At 41.7% G+C, this 22,090-nt stretch overlaps 1 protein-coding gene across 1 annotated transcript in view; it reads left to right on the top strand.

Annotated features, from left to right (window-relative positions):
* Positions 1–22,090, top strand: part of LOC115582948 (constitutive coactivator of PPAR-gamma-like protein 1) — a 50,647-nt gene that overhangs the window by 2,493 nt on the left and 26,064 nt on the right. Inside the window, 7 exon segments of the mRNA XM_030419205.1 lie at positions 19–101; positions 10,677–10,805; positions 19,085–19,175; positions 20,623–20,711; positions 20,795–21,024; positions 21,207–21,300; positions 21,382–21,600. Of these exon segments, the coding sequence (XP_030275065.1) occupies positions 19–101; positions 10,677–10,805; positions 19,085–19,175; positions 20,623–20,711; positions 20,795–21,024; positions 21,207–21,300; positions 21,382–21,600 (935 nt within the window).

Below are 22,090 nucleotides of genomic sequence, written 5' to 3'. Positions count from 1 at the left end.
TTGTCTTGTGTTTTACAGGAAATCACATACTGCCTGATGAAGACTTGGCTGCCTTTCACTGGAGCTTACTTGGTCCCGAGCATCCACTAGCATCTTTGAAGGTAAAGGATGTTATGATAATTTCTTTATTCAAAGAAAGGATTGATAATAGGAGTGGGTTGTAAATGTTAGTGAATGAAAGTCTGAGTGGAACGGTGGTCCAGCCAGTGTTTCCTCTACATTAATTTTGGAGTGGCGACCCGCCACTCCTAAATCCTTGCCGCTGCTCCTTCAAATTTCTTATTTTTTTATTTTATTTTTCTAAATTGTCGCAAATACACCACCGTCGCATCATATCTCCACCTTCACAGCAGAGTCCTGCATTGGGTCGGGTGTCGTGAGTGCTGAGGTAAACTATCTTGCTCAGTGTGTACTCTTTGGAGTAGATTTCTCCCCCCCTCCCCCAAGAGCTTACTGGTGCCATCTACCTTAATTACTCGGAGAGCAAGGCCTTGAAAGTGACATCACGTCAAGCATCCAGGCACCTGAGGGGTGTACTGCGAAGCCAGTTTAGTGGGTTAGCGAGGTATGTTGAGTCTAAAGCCAGGCTTCCCTGTACTACAAAGGTGGCTCTCTTTTAACCCGGCTAGATCACCATGGTAACTTGTACTTAGCTCATAACCTGGTCTCGACCAGGTTTAGTTCAGAGTTTCAGCTTAAAATCGGCTATAAAAGCGCCGCTGTTTCACTGTGTAACTCATTCGGAGATGGCGTCACCATTCATTGAGAACCTGGTGGACCTGGGAGCAAGAATCATTCGGGCAGCACTCCGACGTGAGCGGCTTCTTCGAGATCGCGCTGATCCGCTGGCATTTCCTGATGAAATTCTCTATGAGCGATATAGATTTTCAGACGAGGGAATACGGTACATTTGATCACTTATTGAGCCGAGTGTCAGGAATGCCACTCGAAGAAGCTGTGCGCTCACTATCGGGCAAACTGTTTGTGTAGCCCTTCGTTTTTTTTGCCATGGGAACCTACTTACATTCAGTTGGTGATGCAGAAAATCTGAGCAAGAACACACACTGACAAAATGATGGGGCAGCTTGGCTACATACCACTTTGAATGATGTTTTTGTATTTGGCTCTAACTTGCTGCCATGTCCGACTGCTGCTTCCACATCTTAATAAAATGCAATATGAAATATTAATTAGGCCAACCTAGTATTTATTTGTCACAGATAATGAGTAAAGTTAATTAATTCTTTGATGTGGCCATGAATAAACTGATGAACTGATCAATGTTTCACCCGTTGTAGGGCAGTGTAGGCTACGCCCAAACACAAATCTTACAGGCTTGAGCTATTTTCACTGTCAAAAAGGTCTTTATTGTCATTGTACAGGGACAGTAGCTACATTTGCTTGTTCATCCCGACACAGTGATACAAAAAAAAAAAAAAAAACACTGAACATTTACAGTAGGGCTGGGCGATATGGCCTCAAATGAATATCACGATATATTGAGCAACTCACCTTGATAACGATAAATGAACGATAAATAAGTAACCCCCCCCTCCACTTTGAAGGACTGTAGAACTACACTGTAGTTAAGATTTTTATTATTTATTTAGTAGTTAAGAACAACTTATAAGCACATGATTGAACAGCTGAAAAGCACAGATTACTTGAAATGACAACAACTGAACAAGTCTAAAAGTATAAAATAACTTAAATTTCCTTCAAACACAAAGTATTAAAAATACAGTCTCTTATAAACAAATTCTAACACTTTTAGCTGGTCCTGATCGCTTCTCGCTTTTTTTATTTCTTCGAATTGAATCACGTGGTTGTACTGCAGGTGGTGGAAGAGGTTGGATGTGTTACCTTGACTTGTCGCAACAGTCTTTTGGCACAGTTTACATTTGACATTTTTTTAATTTTAGATTTCTGCATATTAATATTCATATAAAATAGAGGAAGCACTAAAGTACAATAAACATAGCTGTGTCTCATTCGTCCAGTTTACTAATACAATCTGCTGCTGGAGTCACTGGGCCCCATGACATGGAAGATATTGAAAGAACTGCAATTATTTTGTATTAATATATTTATGCTAAGTAATCTGATGACGTTCCCTAAATCAGTTTCCAGCGATTCAGTGCCATGTTCTGGGAGGTGAGCTAACCGTCCTCCTGCTGCTCACACTGGGTGAACCTCAGTAAAGTCGCGGCTGGACCCGAGTAGAGCTTAGAATCAAGCCCGACCCGAGCCCGTGCACATTGTGTCCGAGCCCGGCCCGACACATTGAATGTAATTATGAGCCCGAGACCGATTTAAACCCGACAACTGTTTAATACGTGGGCTGTTATAACTGACGTTCTCGACTACAATTGCGAGTTGTTTGAACTACAGAAATCTTAATGAATAATGCAACAAGTGCCGCACTTAATGCACTCGACAAAGCCGACAAATGTTATTATCACGGCCCACGACTTGTTTAAAATGGGTCCACACCTCCGACTTTCCTCCAAACTTGCTCAAAGTTAATTCTACTGTTTTTTATTTTTTTCTTTACATCTTCATGCTCCATGTTGCACTTAAGCTACACAATCAGTGATGCTGGTAACGCGTTACTAGTTTTGTCATTTTCCTTAGTAAAAAATATATATTTTGCTTTCTTCTTGCGTCTCGGGGAGTGGCGTCTCGGGGAGTGACGTCACGTACGCGAGAAGTCACGTTTTCCAGCATGAGGACACTCACGTGTCAGACCACGCAGAGACACAAGTGCAAACAACAATGGAGGGAGGAGAGAGATGCGCGTTTTCTAGCTGGAAATACAGTCATTATTTTGAGTGAATAAAAAACAAAACACAAATGTTTGATCAATGGACCGGCCGGCCGAAGACAGTGGCCTGTTGCAGCCTTTGAACGCAGCATCATAACACAAACTGTCCGTGTCTCACAGCGAGAGTGGGTTCACTTGATTACTAACCTGGCATAACTGGTGTTGCATCAGCGGGCGGAGTTTGCCATCAAATTAATGTAAAATAAGCACATAAGCTGGGTATATTAATCAAGTGGACCTAATGTTTGACTATCAGATGCTTGAGAGCTACTGCTCCGCTACATTAAATAAAAGTAGGGGGGACAAAAACGGGATTTCGGAAAGTGGGGGGGGGACATGTCCCCCTGTCCCTTGTGGATGTTAGGCCTATGACACCGAATATACCGACATGGGCAAAATGACGTCAGTTATCGTTGTAAATTTCGGTATTGGTAAATTTTCGGTTTATCGCCCAGGCCTAGCTCAGACGGCCGACAGCCAACCTCCTCAGACTTCGCACGTTGAATTGGAGCAGACAACATCTGCGCGGCTCTGAAAGCTTCCGACACAGCTGAACACACCGAACAGATTTGTTCCCGACCTCGTCTGAGTCTCCCCAAATGCTTCAGACGTCCAACAGTTGGGCCGATGTGTTCCTGCCTTTAGGCTTATATACATAACAGTACATTTGTGCACAGTAATGAGCAGGGGAAATGTCTGTCTAGCTTACAGGCGTCTCAAGCTTTAGGAAAATACACTTTTATTGAACACAATAAAAGTATAATCTTTAAAACAATTATTGACAATAATTTAACAAAAAATATATTAACAACCAGCCATATACAGTAAAATCACATAACACAAATACTAGAACAAATTCAAAATGTCTGTGCCTCTGTGAAGTAATCTGTCAGTAACTTGAGACTGACAGCTTTCGCGTGTCACTGTGGTTCTCGCGCATAGGAATTTTCCAGCCTCCTACTAGAAAAAGTAAAATGTCGTATTCCACTCAAAGTCAGAGTCCTTACTTGTGAACTCGGCACAAATCCATCTACCCTGAATGATAATCCTGAGTCCGTGATCAGTGTTGCTTACTTCATGGTTGACATCTACCCGGTGCTTGTTAACATCGTTGTGCTGAAATTTTCAAGTAAACTCAAAGTTTCTCATTGCACCTTCTCCAAACCTGGCACTAACGTAACCTCCGTTGTGGTGTATGAGAGACAGCGCAGCATGGCATGGCACGGCAAGGAATAGCGGAGTTTAGTGCGGCACATCGCCTGCATCAATGGCAACGGTATATCTGGATGAATGTAGCAAAGGAGACTGCTTGCAAAGTTTCTTTGACAGGGACAATGATGGTTGCCAAGCATTATGTGACAATAGAACCATGGATACTGGCAGCTGAAATTGTTATATTAATGTTAATTATTCTAATAGCTGTAAGAAATGGCGTAACAGGCTTCATAGTCTCTATAGGTGGCCCACTGTGGTTTGTGATTTATTTTCATAAATCGCTTCAATCAGGTGTGTAATTGACCTTGATATGAAGCGTCCATAGTGCAAGATGATATAACGTTAGTCTGAGCCCACTCTCCAACTCTCCTCTCTCCTTGTAAAAAAAAAAAAATTATTCAGCAGCGGCGGTTACATTTCAGCAGTGGCTGTCCGCCGCTGCTAGTTGCACATAGGAGAAACACTGCTTTATTTAAATACAAAACCAAACAAATTATTGTATAATGGATGTAACACTATAACAAATTTTACAATATCACAATAAAAACCTAACGAGTCCAAAGACACTGCAGCTGTGACAGCCAGACAGTACAGCTTAGGAAACTATGGCTCACAATGTGCTGTACAGGTGAAACTCGAAAAATTAGAATATCGTGCAAAAGTTCATATATTTCAGTAATTCAACTTAAAAGGTGAAACTAATATATCATATAGACTCATTACATTCAAGGTCAGATATTTCAAGCCTTTATTTGTTATAATGTTGATGATTATGGCTTACATCTTATGAAAACCCCAAATTCAAAATCTCAGAAAATTAGAATATTGTGAAAAGGTTCAATATTATAGGCTCAAAGTCTCACACTCTTATCAGCTAATTAATCCAAAACACCTGCAAAGGGTTCCTGAGCCTTTAAATCGTCTCTCAGTCTGGTTCAGTAGAATTCACAATCATGGGGAAGACTGCTGACCTGACAGTTTAGCATAAAACCATCATTGACACCCTCAACAAGGAGGGAAAGCCTCAAAAGGTAATTGCAAAAGAAGTTGGATGTTCTCAAAGTGCTGTATCGAAGCACATTATTAAAATTTAAGTGGAAGAAAAAGGTGCACAAGCAGCAGGGATGACCACAGCCTGGAAAGGATTGTCAGGAAAAGGCCATTCAAAAGTGTGGAGTGGACTGAGGCTGGAGTTACTGCATCAAGAGCCACCACCCACAGATGGATCCTGGACATGGGCTTCAAATGTCGTATTTTTCTTGTCAAGCAGCTCCTGAACAACAAACAACATCAGAAGCATCTTACCTGGGCTAAAGAAAAAAAGTACTGGTCTGTTGCTCAGTGGTCTGAAGTCCTCTTTTCTGATGAGAGCAAATTTTGCATCTCATTTGGAAACCACGTTCCCAGAGTCTGGAGGAAGAGTGGAGAGGCACACAATCCACGATGCTTGAAGTCCAGTGTGAAGTTTCCACAGTCTGTGTTGATTTGGGGAGCCATATCATCTGCTGGTGTTGGTCCACTGTGCTTTATTAAGTCCAGAGTCAACGCAGCCGTCTACCAGGACATTTTAGAGCACTTCATGCTTCCTTCAGCAGACAAGCTTTATGGAGATGCTGACTTCATTTGGTTCCTCAACCTGGTTCAATGACCATGGGATTGCTGTGCTTGATTGGCCAGCAAACTCGCCTGACCTGAACCAAGAGAAAGATGAGAGACATGAGACCGAACAATGCAGAAGAGCTGAAGGCCACTATTGAAGCATCCTGGTCTTCCATAACACCTCAGCAGTGCCACAGGCTAATAGCATCCATGCCACGCAGCAATTAGGCAGTAATTCATGCAGTAGGGGCCCAAACTAAGTTCTGAGTACATATGCATGACCACACTTTTCAGAGGGCCGACATTTCTGTATTTACATTTTTTTTTTAAATTGATTTCATGAAATATTCTAATTTTCTGAGATTTTGAATTTGGGGTTTTCATAAGCTGTAAGGCGTAATGAGTCTATATAATATATTAGTTTCACCTTTTAAGTTGAATTACTGAAATAAATGAACTTTTGCACGATATTCTAATTTTTCGAGTTTCACGTGTAGAAGCTCTGCTGCGGGCGACAAAGTCAAACAATAACACCTGACATCTACTGAATATATAGGTTGGAATTAATAACGTGTCAGTTATGCAGACAGATTTTCATTGCTCTAGTAATCACTGAGATCTGTGTCCTCCCGTGTCATATCCCTCTTGGAGCCCTGGTAGTCCTATACAACCACAGGGAGGGAGGGATTGCTTCTGGCTACTGGTTGCTGTATTGTTTAGTCATTGTGCAAAGTCTGATCATTCATTGCAAAGCGTTGGATGCAGAGGTGACCTCACTAATGCGCTTTTGTAAGAACTAGTGCATTGCCCGTAGGAAGCATGTATTCCTATAGAAAAGTGGGAGGTTAAGTAGCTTTTTCATGGATGGCCAAATGAGGCTGTGTTTGAAGGTGGGACGTCAGGGATATAATTGGCTGTTTTTGACTACTTTTGATTATACCATTATATTTCACCTTAAAAACTATTTACCTTGCCTTACTTGGTGTAATATTTTTTAGCACAACCTCACATGTGTGACTGTACAGTTATTTTTTCATTTTAAGGTACTATATTAACACTATGGACCTAAAATCACAAAATAACATAAAATCAGAGTAGAAAAAGTTAGTTTTTTTACTGTGAAAACCACAAATATGTTTAATGAACCAATTGCATTAGTTGCAATGCAAATATAAATTGTTGTTTACTAAATTGGTGCATAAGTTTTTGAAATTTACAAAGTTATGTTTAACTATTTACATTTAAATGCAGGCAATGCCTCAGGCTCCTCAGCTCATTCCTGCCTGTTCCACATTCAGCCGTCTCCTCCTTGGTTTACCTCACAACACGACTCCACTACTCACTAAACACACCACACCAAATACTACATAACACACTAACTATACACTTTAAACACGCTATATGTCACAAATCTCTCAACTCTCAAAACTCGCTATCTCTGTCGCCGTCTCCAACACTTAACTGCTGCTGTCAATCATCCGCCGATGTCCCTCCCACATCTTCCTATTCCTCAACAACCAAACTTGCTGCTTAGACACTTTCGTGAAAAAAGCAAATTTTTACTGTTTCTTCTTGCACCAGACATAAAGCAAACGTAACGGCAATGTTCGCGAAAAAGCGTGTTGGACATTATTTACCCTAAATCCAGTTTTGGACGTGCCAGTGCATCCGCTCCGTCAACTCGGGAGGTGGGCCGTGTGGGTCGGTTAGCGGCTAGCAGCTAGCTACACACGAACATCCACAGATTCCGATCCCACTTTGTTGACCGCGCGTCTCCGGATCTCCTCAGACCCGAACAGACTCGGTCTGGACTTGTTTAATCTCATTACAATCCACAACAGTCAGTTTAGATGAACAGAACAGAATGGGACCGAACCGCCGGCAAAATCCCGGTCCAGCTTGCGCCGCTGCAGGTATAAATCCGCTTGTGACAAAAGCACATTTTTACTGTTTCTTCCTGCACCAGACATAAAGCAAACGTAACGTTAATGTTCGCGAAAAAGCGTGTTGGACATTATTTACCCTAAATCCGGTTTTGGACGTGCCAGTGCGTCCACTCTGTCGACTCGGGCGGTGGGCCGTGGGCCGTGTAGCTAGCGGCTAGCGCTAGCTACACACGAACATCCACAGATTCTGATCCCACTTTGTTGTCCGCGCGTCTCCGTATCTCCTCAGACCCGAACAGACTTGGACTTGTTTAATCTCATTAATCCACAACAGTCAGTTTAGATTCACAGAACGGAACGGAACCGCCGGCAAAATCCCGGTCCAGCTCGCGCCGCTGCAGGTATAAATCCGCTTGTTTTTTAAGGTATGTTGTGGGCTTGAGCTCTGCAGTGATTGGCTCTGGTGCGCACGTGGCCACGGTGTGCAGTGGTTGGCTCTGGTGCACACGTGACTGTGGTGGCTCCGGTGGACAATGCTCGTGGAATTTGTAAAGCATTTATGAAATAATTTATTCACGCTATCATTGCAGTCCAAGCAAATGCTTAGTTGCACACCACTGAACCACGCAGCAGCCATGTTGAAAGTCTTAGGTCCGTCTGATCCTGATCCGCAGAGATATTTGAGGAACACACACATACACACACACACACACACACACACACACACACACACACATAGGCAGACAGACAGAGATTTCTTGCTTTTATAGAGAGATGGTAAAAAATTCCCATAAACACACTACTAAACCTTGTGGAAAGCCTTCCCAGAAGAGTTGAAGCTGTTATAGCTGCAAAGGGTGGAATGACATCATATTAAACCCTAGGGCTGGGCGATATGGCCTAAAAATTGAATCTCCGATTTTTTCACACCAAACTCAATTTACGATTTTAATAGATTTTTTTTTCCTTCTCATGAACAAACTTCAAATTACAAAGAAACTATTAAAAGCATTGCTTTTTTAATGCTATGATTTACAACAAATTCGCCACTGTAAACGGTGCAGCTTCAAACTCACTTGAAAAAATATATAAAAGTGCATCCTTCTGAAAAGACTGTGTCCCTTTTTGATAAAATGCTTTTGTAAACATAAATTTAACATGTCAGATTGCTTGCTATTATAAAAACAGATAAGTTTCCATATTGGTATTGATAAAGTGTTAACATAACTTTCATTAAATACTTTATTTTGCAAAAGGTGCCTTTATTTACAAAAACGTATTTTGTATCCCTGAAGATATGTAAACTAAATTAAACATCTGCATGCATTGCATAGTAAACATGACATGTTGGTAGATGTACAGGACATGAGGTGTGTGCTTGCTGTCTGTTTTACACATTTTTGGCCAGGAAAACAAGCGCGTCTGCTTCCTCTGGCTTTAGACATCATGCCCCGTTGTGGCTTGTGGCGTAACACAAACTTGGGGTCTAACATTTTAAGCATGTGGATGAACCTCTGGCTTTTTCCACTGTGTATACGAGCAGCATGTCTTTAGCGATATGCAACGTGACTGCATCCGTAACAGCTGTCCACCGGGACCCTTTCTTCTAATATGGGACACAATGATTAAATGATTCCGCTAATGTTGGCTGCTTTTTAGCGGGTATCTGTGGGCTGCCGCGGTCTGTACATCTCGTAGTGAACAACAAGTGTCCGACTGTGATCCAGGTGTCTGTTTGAGATGCTGAAATAAATGGTTTGGTCCGCTGCCTTTAGTTGCAACAGCCTTTGAATAAACTTTGCAGCGGACGGTGGTTTGTTCAAGGTCTGACGCTACAAAACCAAGCTACTGACGAGACGGTGCCTTTTTAGGAACAAACTCTTTGCTCGCTGCATGTTGTTTGTTTTTTCTGTGGAAAGTCAATGCAGGGGGGGAGGGCGGAGCCTATTATGAACTACGGGAGCCCATGAGGAGCAGCGGTGGAGCAAGTTAAATAAAAAATCGGTTTTCTTTATTTAAAATCGTCCTAAACCAAAAACTCGAATTAATCCATTTTGCCGATTTATCGCCCAGCCCTATTAAACCCTATGGATTAAGAATGGGATGTCACTTAAGTTCATATGCGAGTCAAGGCAGGTGAGTGAATACTTTTGGCAATATAGTGTATTGGTAATGGGATAATTATGCAGCAAAATCCCTCTTAATTTCATCATGCTGTATTCATATCCATTTTCATTTAGGGCATTTAGCAGACGCTTTTGGCCAAAGCAACTTGCAATAAGTACATTTGACACAAGAAAGAAACCACAACATATACCCGTCGAGTTAAGGGGTTATCCAATCCAATACCGACTGATCCAATTAAATGTTAGGGATTTAATATCTATCTAATCTATCTAATAGACATCTAAATTCTATCTATTAAGACTGACTTTAAAGATTCTCGGGGTGAGTTTTCTTGTAGATAAAAACAACGGTTTCATTCAATGTAAAAATCGAAATCATGTTGTAAATTTGGAGGAGGCACTGGTTTCAGTATCACGTCTCATTATTTTATTATTGTTTGCCTAACAATGGGACCACTTCTACTATGTGAGATGAACATGAAATTCTCCCAGCTGATTCATCAATATTAAAGCTTAACCATTGCATTAGATAATATTTTGCGCATAAAAACTTAAAGGGAGACATTCACTGAACTTGTGATGTGCATTTCGGCAACAAACTTCCAGTCCCTGTTACAGCTCCACTGATTTGGAGTGGAAGCTAAAGGGGACACTAAAGCTTAAATGAGTTATGGATCAACTTTTTATTAATTCAGTAACCCTGGCAATGTATGTTGTTCTTAACTGCAACGAGGGATTTGATTTCCACACCTCTCTGATTTACACCTCTACGTGGCTCATGGGTATTGTAGTATTTTTAGCCTGTTTTAAGTGTTGCTCAAATGCTAACAAATGTGTGACACAGGTAGTTGGTTGTAGGTTTTGATAATCATCGTGATCAGAGTTATCACATATTCTCACACAGGCTCACCAGCATTGACATGTAGCGTGTCTGATGTGCTGAAAATTGCAGCATTTTTTAAAATGGTGCTTTACAGCTGACAGTTATTTCATATGTTAGTGATTGGGTTTCTCATCATTTCTCAGGCCCGTGCCCATCAGCTTGTGCTCCCGCCCTGTGATGTTGTCATCAAGGCTGTGGCTGACTATGTCCGCAACATCCCAGACATCACCAACCTGGAAGCTATAGCTAAGGACATATTCAAGCATTCACAGGTATGAAGTGGCTTTTTAAGATTCAGCTTCAGATAATTTTCAGAACTGATCATACGTTTTATATATATATATAATACATTGGAATAGCTGTAAAACAACAATAAATGTCCACCTGAATATAATATCTTTAAAACATATTAATATTTGATACGATGTCTCAATTTTTATATTTTGTTTTGACTTCATTTGGTTGCAGTTAGATGTTGTAGAATGCCACTGAATAAACTTGAGTTCAAGCATTTTGAGTGTGGCTCTTCTTTTATAATGTTACCTGTCAACCACAATGCGTCACTGCTGCTGCCCTGTTTAACATGTAGTACAGTTATCGAGTTTTGGTCAAGGCTTAATTCCCTTTTTGTTCAATAAGTGCAGTTTGACATTCACTTGAATGTTTTTTAATTCACATTTGTGTGTGGATCATACCTTTTTTTTTACTTTGTGAATGTTTAGTTAACACTTTAACCTGTAGTCTGTAACTATTATTTTGTTATATTTGCTAAAATTGTCATATGATCTGACAGTAGAATAAGATACAGGTGCGCTGTGTAAAAATATACTGTCTGTGGCTCCACCCAGTGGCTGTAATTTAGATAGATAGAATAGATAGAATTACTTTAATGATCCCAGACTGGGAAATTATTTTGTTACAGCAGTAGTGGGTCTGCAAATAAAACATTTCATACATAAATAGAATCCAATATATACATAGTGTATATATACAGTGCACAGTGTGCTATAAACAGTAAACAATAATAATATATACAACAAAACAAAATATGCAAAATATACTATAACAATAATAATATATACAACAAAACAGTAGAGAGACCAGAGTTCTCTGTCAGGCAGAGGTGAGAGAGTTGTTGTATAAAGTGATGGATTGTGGCAGGAAAGATTTCTTGTATCTATTGCTACGACAGCGAAGCTGAAGCAGTCTTCCGGAGAAGGTGCTCCGCTGTCTGACCAGTGTGAGTTGGAGAGGGTGGAGAGGATTATCCATGATGGATAACAGTTTTTTCAGTGTCCTCCTCTCCACCACAGCCTCCAGAGTGTCCTGTTTGCAGCCAATCACAGAGCCAGCCTTCCTGATCAGTTTATTGAGTCTGTTGGTGTCGCTGGCTCCGATGCTGCTTCCCCAACAAACCACAGCAAAGAAAAGTACACTGGCCACCACAGACTGATAAAAGATCTCCAACATATTGCTGCACACATTGAAGGATCTCAGCTTCCTCAGGAAGTAAAGTCTGCTCATCCCCTTCTTGTAAACAGCTTCAGTGTTAGATCTCCAGTCCAGTCTGTGGTTGATGGTAACACCCAGGTACTTGTAATCCTCGACTACCTCCACATCCTTTCCCAGAATGCACAGAGGTTGGAAAGCCGTCTTCCTCTTCTTCCTGAAATCTATCACCATCTCTCTGGTCTTGCTGATGTCCAGCCGCAGGTGATTCTGTCCAGTCCACTCCACAAAGTTGTCCACCAGTGCCCTGTACTCCTCCTCCTGTCCCTCACTTATACACCCAACAACAGCCGAGTCGTCAGAAAACTTTTGCAGGTGACACGACCCGGTGTTGTACTGAAAGTCAGTGGTGTATAAGGTGAACAGGAAAGGAGACAGTACAGTCCCCTGTGGAGCTCCTGTATCACTAACCACCGCATCAGACAGAACACTGCCCATACGGACAAACTGTGGCCTGCCTGTCAGGTAGTCAGTAATCCAGGAGATCATTGTGTCGTCTACACTCATCACCCGCAACTTCTCCCCCAGTAGCAGTGGCTGAATGGTGTTAAAAGCACTAGAGAAATCAAAGAATGTGATTCTCACAGTGCCTCCTCCACCATCCAGGTGCGAATGGGCTCGTTGCAGCAGGTAGATGACAGCGTCATCAACTCCCAAGTGGGGCTGGTAAGCAAATTGCAGAGGGTCTAGCAGGGCTCTCACCTGCGGCCTCAGGTTGGCCAAAACCAGTCTCTCCAGCACCTTCATGACGTAAGATGTGAGGGCCACTGGTCGATAGTCATTGAGGTCTGATGGTGTCGACTTCTTTGGAACAGGAACCAGGCAGGAAGTCTTCCAAAGCACCAGTATTCTCTCCTGACCCAGGCTCAGGTTGTAGAGGTGTTGTAGGACAGGAGACAGCTGGCTGGCACATGTCTTCAGGATCCTGGGGCTGATACCGTCAGGGCCTGCAGCCTTCTGCTGGTGGAGTCTCTCCAGCTGTCTCCTAACCTGGCCTGCAGTCACAGTCATGCGGGGGAGGCCGCCGGTGTCTTCAGTGGAGGACGAGGAGGTGGAGGAGGAGGTGAAGGTGGAGGAGGAGGAGGTGGAGGAGGAGGAGGAGGAGGAGGAGGAGAGGTGCTGCACAGGAGAGCTCACAGCAGGGGAGTGAGGGGGGAGGGGAGGAAGCATTTGGGGCAGGGAGGGTGTGTGGGGGTCTGGAGGTGTCAGGGAGACGACAGAAGGCTGTGAGCTGAACCTATTTGATTTGCAAGAATCCACTGCTCCTGAATCAACACAACCAATCAGAGCCAAGGGGAGTGTCTGAGAAGTGTCAATCACTCTCTTGCATACTGCTGGCAGCTCCCCTCCCTCCCACAGTGAGTACTTGGCAGTCCTCCTCCCTCGCGCAGGTGTAGTCCCTGCGCTTACCTGATCAGGTAAATTCAAGGTCGAACTGTGAAAAATGGTGGAGAGGCAACAGAGCCGAACACTGCCCAACCATTGCCCTCATCAAAAAGAAAAAATAACAAGACTGAAGAAGAAAAGCAGTGTAAAAAGAAAGAATCTGACTGAGCCAGAGAGAAAACTAGGATAAATATCAGAGCATCCTTTCAGAGGTGGAGGGATCTGAGGGATTTGTAAGGACTGAAAAGCTACGCAGAGTTAGCTGCTTTTCTGCTGGACAAGTAAGGACCCCTGCTTGATATATGTTTCATTCTATGTTTTAACCACAAGGCTATGGTGGCGGTGATTACAGTAATATATTCACAAAAGTGCATATCGCTGGTGTTGCAGTCGAGCTACGGAGCTTCTTGGTAAATCTAGCTTGTTAGCTTGTATGCTAACTCTGGTGTTTAGCTTTGTCTTTATTTCTGCTGGTTAGCAAAAGTGTCTTTCAAGTGACCGGGCAGTTATAACATTAGTTTGTGTTCAGTATGCTCTGAAGTGGTTGAATTGGTTTAGAGAAATTACGTTACTCATGCTTCAGAAAGGCAGCATGGCAAAAAATTTGACTGGCTAATGATTGGCTGGTAACTCTGTCTACCGCGATGTGAGGAATATTGCTTGCTACTCGGGATATCTACAGTAATCTGCATGAGGCACTCGTCATCATAATTTAGTTGTATTGATCAGAAAAGGGTTTCCATGTGGTCTTAAGAAGTTCTAAAAAATCCCGGAAATACTTAGACTGTGGAATCTGCTACAACTATGAGAAATTGTAAATTTAACAAGTGTTGGCTTGAACAACCAGAGTCAGTGGTTAAAAGCTGTACCTCATAATAAATTTGAAGCGCACTGTACGCTCTGCAGGAGGACTCTCAGCTCGGGCACACCCGGTGTGAAAGCGCTGGTGTCACACATAAAATTGGAAAAACACCATTTAGCTTTTAAAAGTCTCCAACGATGTCACGCTATCACACACTTCTGTACACCTTTGTCACCAGTTTCCGGTCCAAGCTCATCCGGTTCTACCTGACCCGAACTCTGCGCTGCCTCTGTCATCTCGCATTCAAGCGACATTCAAACCATCTTCAGCTCAACTCTGACGTTGAAGGCAGAGGTGCTTTGGATTTTAAACACCGTTGCTGAACATTTTGGCAACAGGTTTGGATGTAAAAAGTTGTACCCCTCTCTCCTCCAGTTTGATGTGAGGGGAGGTGTGTGACAGCTCCTCCTGTCCTTTCCTTTCCTGCAGCCTCTCATCTTCCACTGTTGAATAAACGGAGTGGAACTTCACACACACACACACACACACACACACACACACACACACACACCAGGGTTATTATAGTTAATTTAATTAAATTCTCAGATAAAAACTAAACTAAAAACTAATGAAATTTAAAAACTATAATAACCCTGACGCACATTGACTTAGTCCATTCTTCAGTGTTTGAGTTGCTCTGTGAATGGCAATAAATTTGGTAGTGGTAGTTCTGGGACCACATTTTTCCTTACTATGTTGTACTTTGTGTAGGTCTTTGTTTAGTTCAAAATCATCTTAAAAAGATCTAAAAAAGTCTTAAATTTGACTTGTTTAAACGTGCAGAAACTGTGAGAAATGGAACAGTCAGGGCTTATGTTGTTATTTTGAGTGCGCCATCTTGGTTATCTGATGTCCTCTGTTACTGTGGTTACAAGCCTGCTCATGCACAGCAGGCTCCTCTGTGGGGAGGGGCTTTAAAGGCAGGGCTGCAGCAGAAGAGAGGAAGAAGGAGGGACCTGGGAGCTGTGCTCATTCAAATATTCTGGCTAAGTCTACTTTTTTGTCAAAACTCCAGACTGCAGCTTTAAAAGAATAAAGATATTTTTGTAAACATTTTCTGATTCTAGTGGGTATATCAAACACAAGTCCTATTAAAATGGGCCAAGAAGAGATACCAGCTGTTATCAATCAGAATCAAGTTAATAGGCCATGCAACAAAGAAAATTTGATTAGCACAACTTTCTTCAGGGGGCGCCGTGACATTCCGACACCCCTCCATTGCGAAACACCACCCTTCCGAAACACCCCCACTCCGAAACACCGCTGTTCCGACCCTCCCCTCAAAACACCGCCGTTCCGAAATTAAACACCGCTGTTCCGAAATTGATTTTCAAGTTTACATTACTTCCTACATCAAACACTGCCGTCCGCATTCACACAACTCATTGCTTTTTATTGCTAATAGGCCTATGTCACTATCTTCATTTATTATATAGTATATTTTCGCTTGCAGCAAACACATTTAAACGTTTGTCTAATCTTTTTACACGCACTATCCGTGGTGCTGAAATCCCCACTTCCAGCCGCACTCGCACAACTCTGAAATAAACTGTGGCCCATTTGTGCGATCTGCCGGGGAATGACCCCTCTGCTCGTTCGTTTTAACATAACTTGTCTTTGTGGAAGGTTAACAATGTATGAGTGGATTGAGCACTGCTGCTCAGTTTGTCTTTGAAAAAAAAAGCAATTCAAAAAAGCATTCAATAAACATTACATGAAATTGATTGTGTATCCATCTCTTATAGCCATAGACTATCATGACCACGGGCCTACACACGCAAACTGTGCGCACGCAAAGGCGCTGTAAGGCAAGGGCGCAAAGGCTGTTACATAATTACACTGAATGTAATAATGTCCGCAAACGTAATAAACCTCAAACACCTACTAATACTACTGACCGTGCGTGCAAAATTCAACTGCTGACCCTCCGCTCCGCTGTCACACAACGGATCCCCTGTCCGCGCTCCCTCTCTCTTGCCCGAAAAATAATTTCCATGAAGAAAACATCGCCTGACATTTAAATTTAAATTCCCATTGAAAGTACAAATCTCAAGAAATCTGGACGTATTGCTCATTTGTAAACACAACACTTGTCAGTCTATAGGCAAGAATCTAAAGGTTTATTAATGCAATTCATTTCAAATTCGCTTTATTGGCATGAATGCCACAACAACAATATTGCTCCAAGCACCAAGAACCACGAAAATAATACCTAGCACAGTCAATAATAATAATAATAATAATAATAATAATAATAATAATAATAATAATAATAATAACTTTGAACATTATCACAATTAAGTTATCAATCTGCACTGTAAACAAAATGCAAACATTACAGACTTTTAACCATTTTTCTAAAAGTGTCTGTATTTTAATTGAGAATAGTTTTTATATAAATTACACAAAAGGAAAAGAAAATATGATTTGTTTTACCTATTTCAGCCATAAGCGGTCATATTGACCGCACATCATTTCGCGGGATTTCATTCATTGTCTCTCTTGTCTCTAACTTTGTTAGCGGTCTCCAGCTGTGCGACTGTAACACAACTTTATATGAAGAAGGACTAACACTAATAGCCTAATTGATTGTTATTTCTTACACTTACAGAACTGTTTACGACTCGAAACAATGTTATTATATATGACGTTTCTGACCAAATGTCGTGGCTTCAAATGCATCAAATTCTCACATCCAGTTACGCAGGCAGCTGTCCAGGGTGCTGAACCAGGTGACAGACAAAGGCTGCACTCTGCGTTCTGATGTTTGCTGGGCAGATCTGTCCCCCTTGGTTTCTCATCCACTCTGTTGTGGGAGATCTCCCACAGAGCAAAAGAAATACACATTTTTTCTCTCCCCGCTCGGCTCGAGAGTAATTTTAATTCAAAATAGCCATTTGTCCAGCTGAAGCATAATGAGCGTTATGTCATTTATATGAAGTAGGCTTGTTTTGCGGTTAATCAGCCACCTGATCCGTTTGAACCCACAAAGAAAAAAAGGAAAAATGCGCAGCCTCTGTTTCCTTTCTGATTGAGTCCGTTCGGAGTGGGGGGGTTTCGGAATGGAGGGGTTTCCCCAATAGACTTTTCGGAACAGTGGGGTCTTTGAAAAAAAGGGAAACCCCGCCATTACGATGAATTGAAGTCTATGTTCGGAACAGCGGGGTTTCGGAAAGGCGGGGTGTAACCCTTTCTTCAATCACCAAAATTGATTGTCCATCACACATTTTTGAGTAAATCGATTTGGTCACATTTTCAGTAGACCCATAATGTATTCAGATTTGAAGCAAACTTCATCAGTGTTTTTTGTGACCAAGTAGTATGTGTTCCTCTCATTTCATCGCAGAAAAATGAGAGCTGTAGAAATCATTGGAACTGAAGACTGCCATGATGTCATTTTCCTTAAAAGTGTGTATATATATTTTTCACGACGACTGTACTAGGTCATTTAAACTTTGTGGCGATTCAGGAAGCTTTGTTTGAAAAAGATTACTATCTTGGCACCATGTAACTCTATGCCATAGCCCGGAATAGAGCTCAACAGTGATGTGAAAATGCAATTCATATTCTAAATAGAGGATTTTGATTATTGGCCATAATGTCGTAATCATCCAAACCAGACTTACCACGAGTTTTGAGATTGTGAAACGGTGGTGTATGATCCTGTAAAAGCCATAAGTCTGTATGATATCAACCTGTCTTAAGAAAAATATGTTTTATTCGCTGTCATGGAAAAGTGCTACACCACCCACAATCCTATAGTGTAACAGCGATGTTTCTGATTGGTGGAGCTCGCTGTTACCATGGAAATGTTTACCGAACCCACAAATTTCATATTTGTTACTGCTACCACTGAGACTTGTAGTGATTTTCACCCCTTTTGACACTCTTCTCCTCATCTCTGGAAAAATGCAGTAGGTCAGAAAATGAAATCATGGTAGCTCTGTGGTAAATGATCGTAGAGTTCAGTGGTAGCAGTAACTAGCAAACATGAAATTTGTGGCTTCAGTAAACATTTCCATGTTAACAGCGAGCTCCACCAATCAGAGATGTCGCTGTTACATTCGCAGTGGTTTATGGGATGAGTAGTTCCTTTACTCTTAAGATATTTATGTACACAGTCTTGTACCTTTTGTTTTTTTTCCCTGTTTTCCAAAATTGTATTTACGCTGAATTAAATGTTTTATAGTCACGATTCATCTTGTACTTCATCAGCTTGGTTCCAGGCTTAAAACTCTTTTATGTAAGGAATTTATGAAACGTCAATGGAGTGAATGAATGGGAAATTCACTTGTGTTGCAGTATTAAGGTACACAAACAGCCACATTAGCCTTGCAGTGTGCTAATGCTAAATTCAACAGGTTAACCTGCAGAATAAACAATAACCTACCTTACCATGCACATTGCTGTTTTCCTTGCTCATGCTGACTTCAGTAACACAGCTGTTACTCAGTGTTACTTTGTATCTACGTGTTTAGTCCTCTAGTATAATGTCATCGCATCCACAGCAAAGGACATACTTATAAATACGGCAAAACAATTATGACGATATTGCAAAGTCCTTGACGGTGACAAAACCAGTATACTGCCCAGCCCCACCTGGAATGAGAAAAGACACTGCAATTTAAGAAACCCCTCATGACCCCATAAACTAAAGATGAACCAAAAATAGCCATTCTGTCCGTAGGTACTCATTGTTAACTGAGAAGTTAAAAGTAATTTACCCTTAATTTTGTGACTGCTCTATGTGCATTAATGTCATTTCACATTTTTTTGTTGTTGTTTTTTTTCCAGTCGTGCACTGACGACAAGGTCATCCGCTTCAAGAAGGCAGTGGAGTATTACTCAGTGGCCAGCAAACCCCCTCACTTTCCTCCCCACTTGGGTGGGTTTATTACACTGTTTGGTCTTGAATATTATTGGTGGTGTTCATCTGTAGCTGTGGTTTGTAGATGTAGATGGAGGATGTCAAATTTGGTCCTCATCAGCTGTTAGATGAGAAACAAAGACAGATTGAGAAATTTCAGAATCATTCTCCTTTAATGGGCACAGGTGCCCCCCTACCTTTCGAAAATACAGTGAATTTTTTTCCGAAAGCCCCCTCAGACCACTAGCCATGCAGGGTCATTAACTTGGTTATGATTCTATCTAGTGCAAAAGTGCCAGTGGTCTTTTTAATGCTAAAACTCTGCATTGCCAGTTATGGTTGGCTGAGAAAAGTAAGCAAAGCCTTCGGTTTGAGTCCAAGCGTGTGTGTCTCTGTGGTGTGTTTGTCACCTACAAATTGTCCTGGCTGATTTATCATTTAGTCAGCATCATCTTATAGCAGGTGTACCTAGGTAAACTATGTTTGAGGTCATCTTGAACCTGTTTCGCTATTACAATTTGTCTACCAGAGTTTTCCACTTAGTATTATTCATTGTTGTCATTGATTCATTCATGATTCACAAATCTAAGGGATCTACATGAGGATTTTTTTTCAAGTCCAGATAAAAAGGACATTTTGACAATACTAGGCTCCTGTATTTTGATGTATTTTCAAGTCAAACAAGATACACAAGTGGGACATAATGTTGTGAGGAATTTGATTTCAGTGTCAAAATGTGGGCATGTAGCAACGATGTACACCAACAGGATAGCAGTATCCATCAGGGAGAGAAACATGAAGCCCATTGTGTGCTCCATGTAGCTGGTGAAGCAGTTGAACGATAAATGCCTTACACATAATGTGGAGCTGTCACATATACCACTTTCCTCAAAGTGAACACATTCCTGTCAGCGGCCCAAACCATACCTCATTTTGGGGAAACAGAACAATGTTTTAAGTGGCAAACAGACGAACGCACATCGACTTACCACGTTGTTGCTAGCTAACTAATGAATTTAAGGTTAATTTTTTGGTTGGGTAAAGCCTATGAAAGCACATTTCATGGTTTGTTTTACAGGAAGGAGACACAAGAAACACTAGATTTTGACATAGCAATACAAAGAACTTGATTTTTTTTTTGTCTTTTTGCCATATATTGTTGAATATCTGCAAAATTAAGGAATTTCTTATTTGTTCTCAACTTTTAAAATTCTGATTTATTAAACTTTGTATTATCAAGATTGGTAATGTCCTCAAAAATACATTACCAGTTGAAATGTACTTAAAATACATCTAATCTCAAATATATTAGTGAAATCGTATAAAGTTAACCTTATTCTTCTATGAACCTAGAAACCAGGTTAACGAATGCTGAGGTGTCCTAATTGTCACTGATAACTGTGTGCAGCAGGCCCAGCCTCTCCTTGGTCTATGGGCTAAAATGTTTTGTGTATCTTTTTCACAGTGAGACCGAATTCCATGGGTGTTCCTGTTGCAGTGCCATCTTCAAACATGTTCAACATTCCTCAGATGTCGCTGTCTGTAAAACCTGTGGTGAGATTGAAACTGCACTGCACTCGACAGTGAAATACTGCATCTGGTTCAGCTTCATGCAAGTTTTCCCTCACTGTTTCTAGGTCCAGCAAGCTTACCCAGAGGCACTTGACTGCGTGGAGAGAGGCCCCACAGAGCAGAACAACTTAAGCAACATTCCCCATGAAGGGAAGCACACACCCCTGTATGAGAGGTCCTCTCCTATCAACCCCGGCCAGGGTGGCAGCCCCGACCACACAGAGGCTGCTGTCTTGAATGCCTCCTTCACATCCTCCTCCTCAGAAAGTGAAGAGAGCTCAGGCACTACTGCCAAGTGAGTACTTTGCATCACTGTGTGTGTGTGTGTGTGTGTGTGTGTAAAAATGTCATCAATAACATACACTGTGGTTTACAAACCTCACAATTACAAACCACTTATCACTAAGGTGATAAGTGGTTTATTATAACTCTGCTAAAATTGAATATTACTGGGGTTTTTTTTGCTGGTGATTTCAGTCATGTTAGTGACCATAAGGGGGAGTGGGAGAAAAACGCACATACTCGACATTCTGAACCTACAGCAGAGGGAAACCTTGGGCACCAAACAAAGGTGATTGAAACATCAGGAACACATTAGACCCGATGAGCCATCTCACCAGGTAACTAAAGTGAAACATCTCTGTGTCGCCAGGCTGACCTGTGTGTGACCTCAGTTAGCCCAGGGTCAGATACCGGAGGACCCCACCGCCTGAATACCCAGATCCCCTCACTGCTCTCCATGCCAACCAGGAACCACATGGACATCACCATCCCTCCTCTTCCTGCAGTGGCCCCCGAGGTGCTGCGTGTGGCTGAGCACAGACACAAGAAGGGCCTTATGTACCCCTACATCTACCACACTCTCACCAAGGTCAGGGGCTCAGACTCATCTAATGCAGGATATTTTGTAATTAAATGTCTTTTAATTTAATTATGTTCATGTAAACTTAGGAAAGCACAAGATCCCAAGAAAATAGCACATGTATACACAAGTGTCTTCAAAAGCGGCAGCATTTGTGTGTGAAATCTAAAGTATCTACATTGACTTGTTTGAAGTATTGTGCTACAAGTGTCCTATCATGTCACCAGGAGATGTTGTTCAGCAAAAAACGAAGATTTATTCAGACTGTCGGAGTTTATACACACACTCACACTCACACACACTCACACTCACACACACACACACCAAATACAGCCAGCGTCTTCTGTCACTAGTGCAGTTAAATCAAGCAGGCCCTGGTTCCAAGATAATGTGATTACTGACCTCTGCATGTATACACATTTGCATATAAATGCACATGAATGCTTACAAAAAACTGAAAACTGCACAGCACTCTGTAAGAAACAGATTTCTAACACTG

The sequence above is a fragment of the Sparus aurata genome, chromosome 6 (assembly GCF_900880675.1).
Source record: "Sparus aurata chromosome 6, fSpaAur1.1, whole genome shotgun sequence".
Lineage (NCBI taxonomy): Eukaryota > Metazoa > Chordata > Actinopteri > Spariformes > Sparidae > Sparus > Sparus aurata.
The sequence above is the reverse complement of the archived record's forward strand: the minus strand, read 5'-3'. Positions and strand labels throughout refer to the sequence as shown.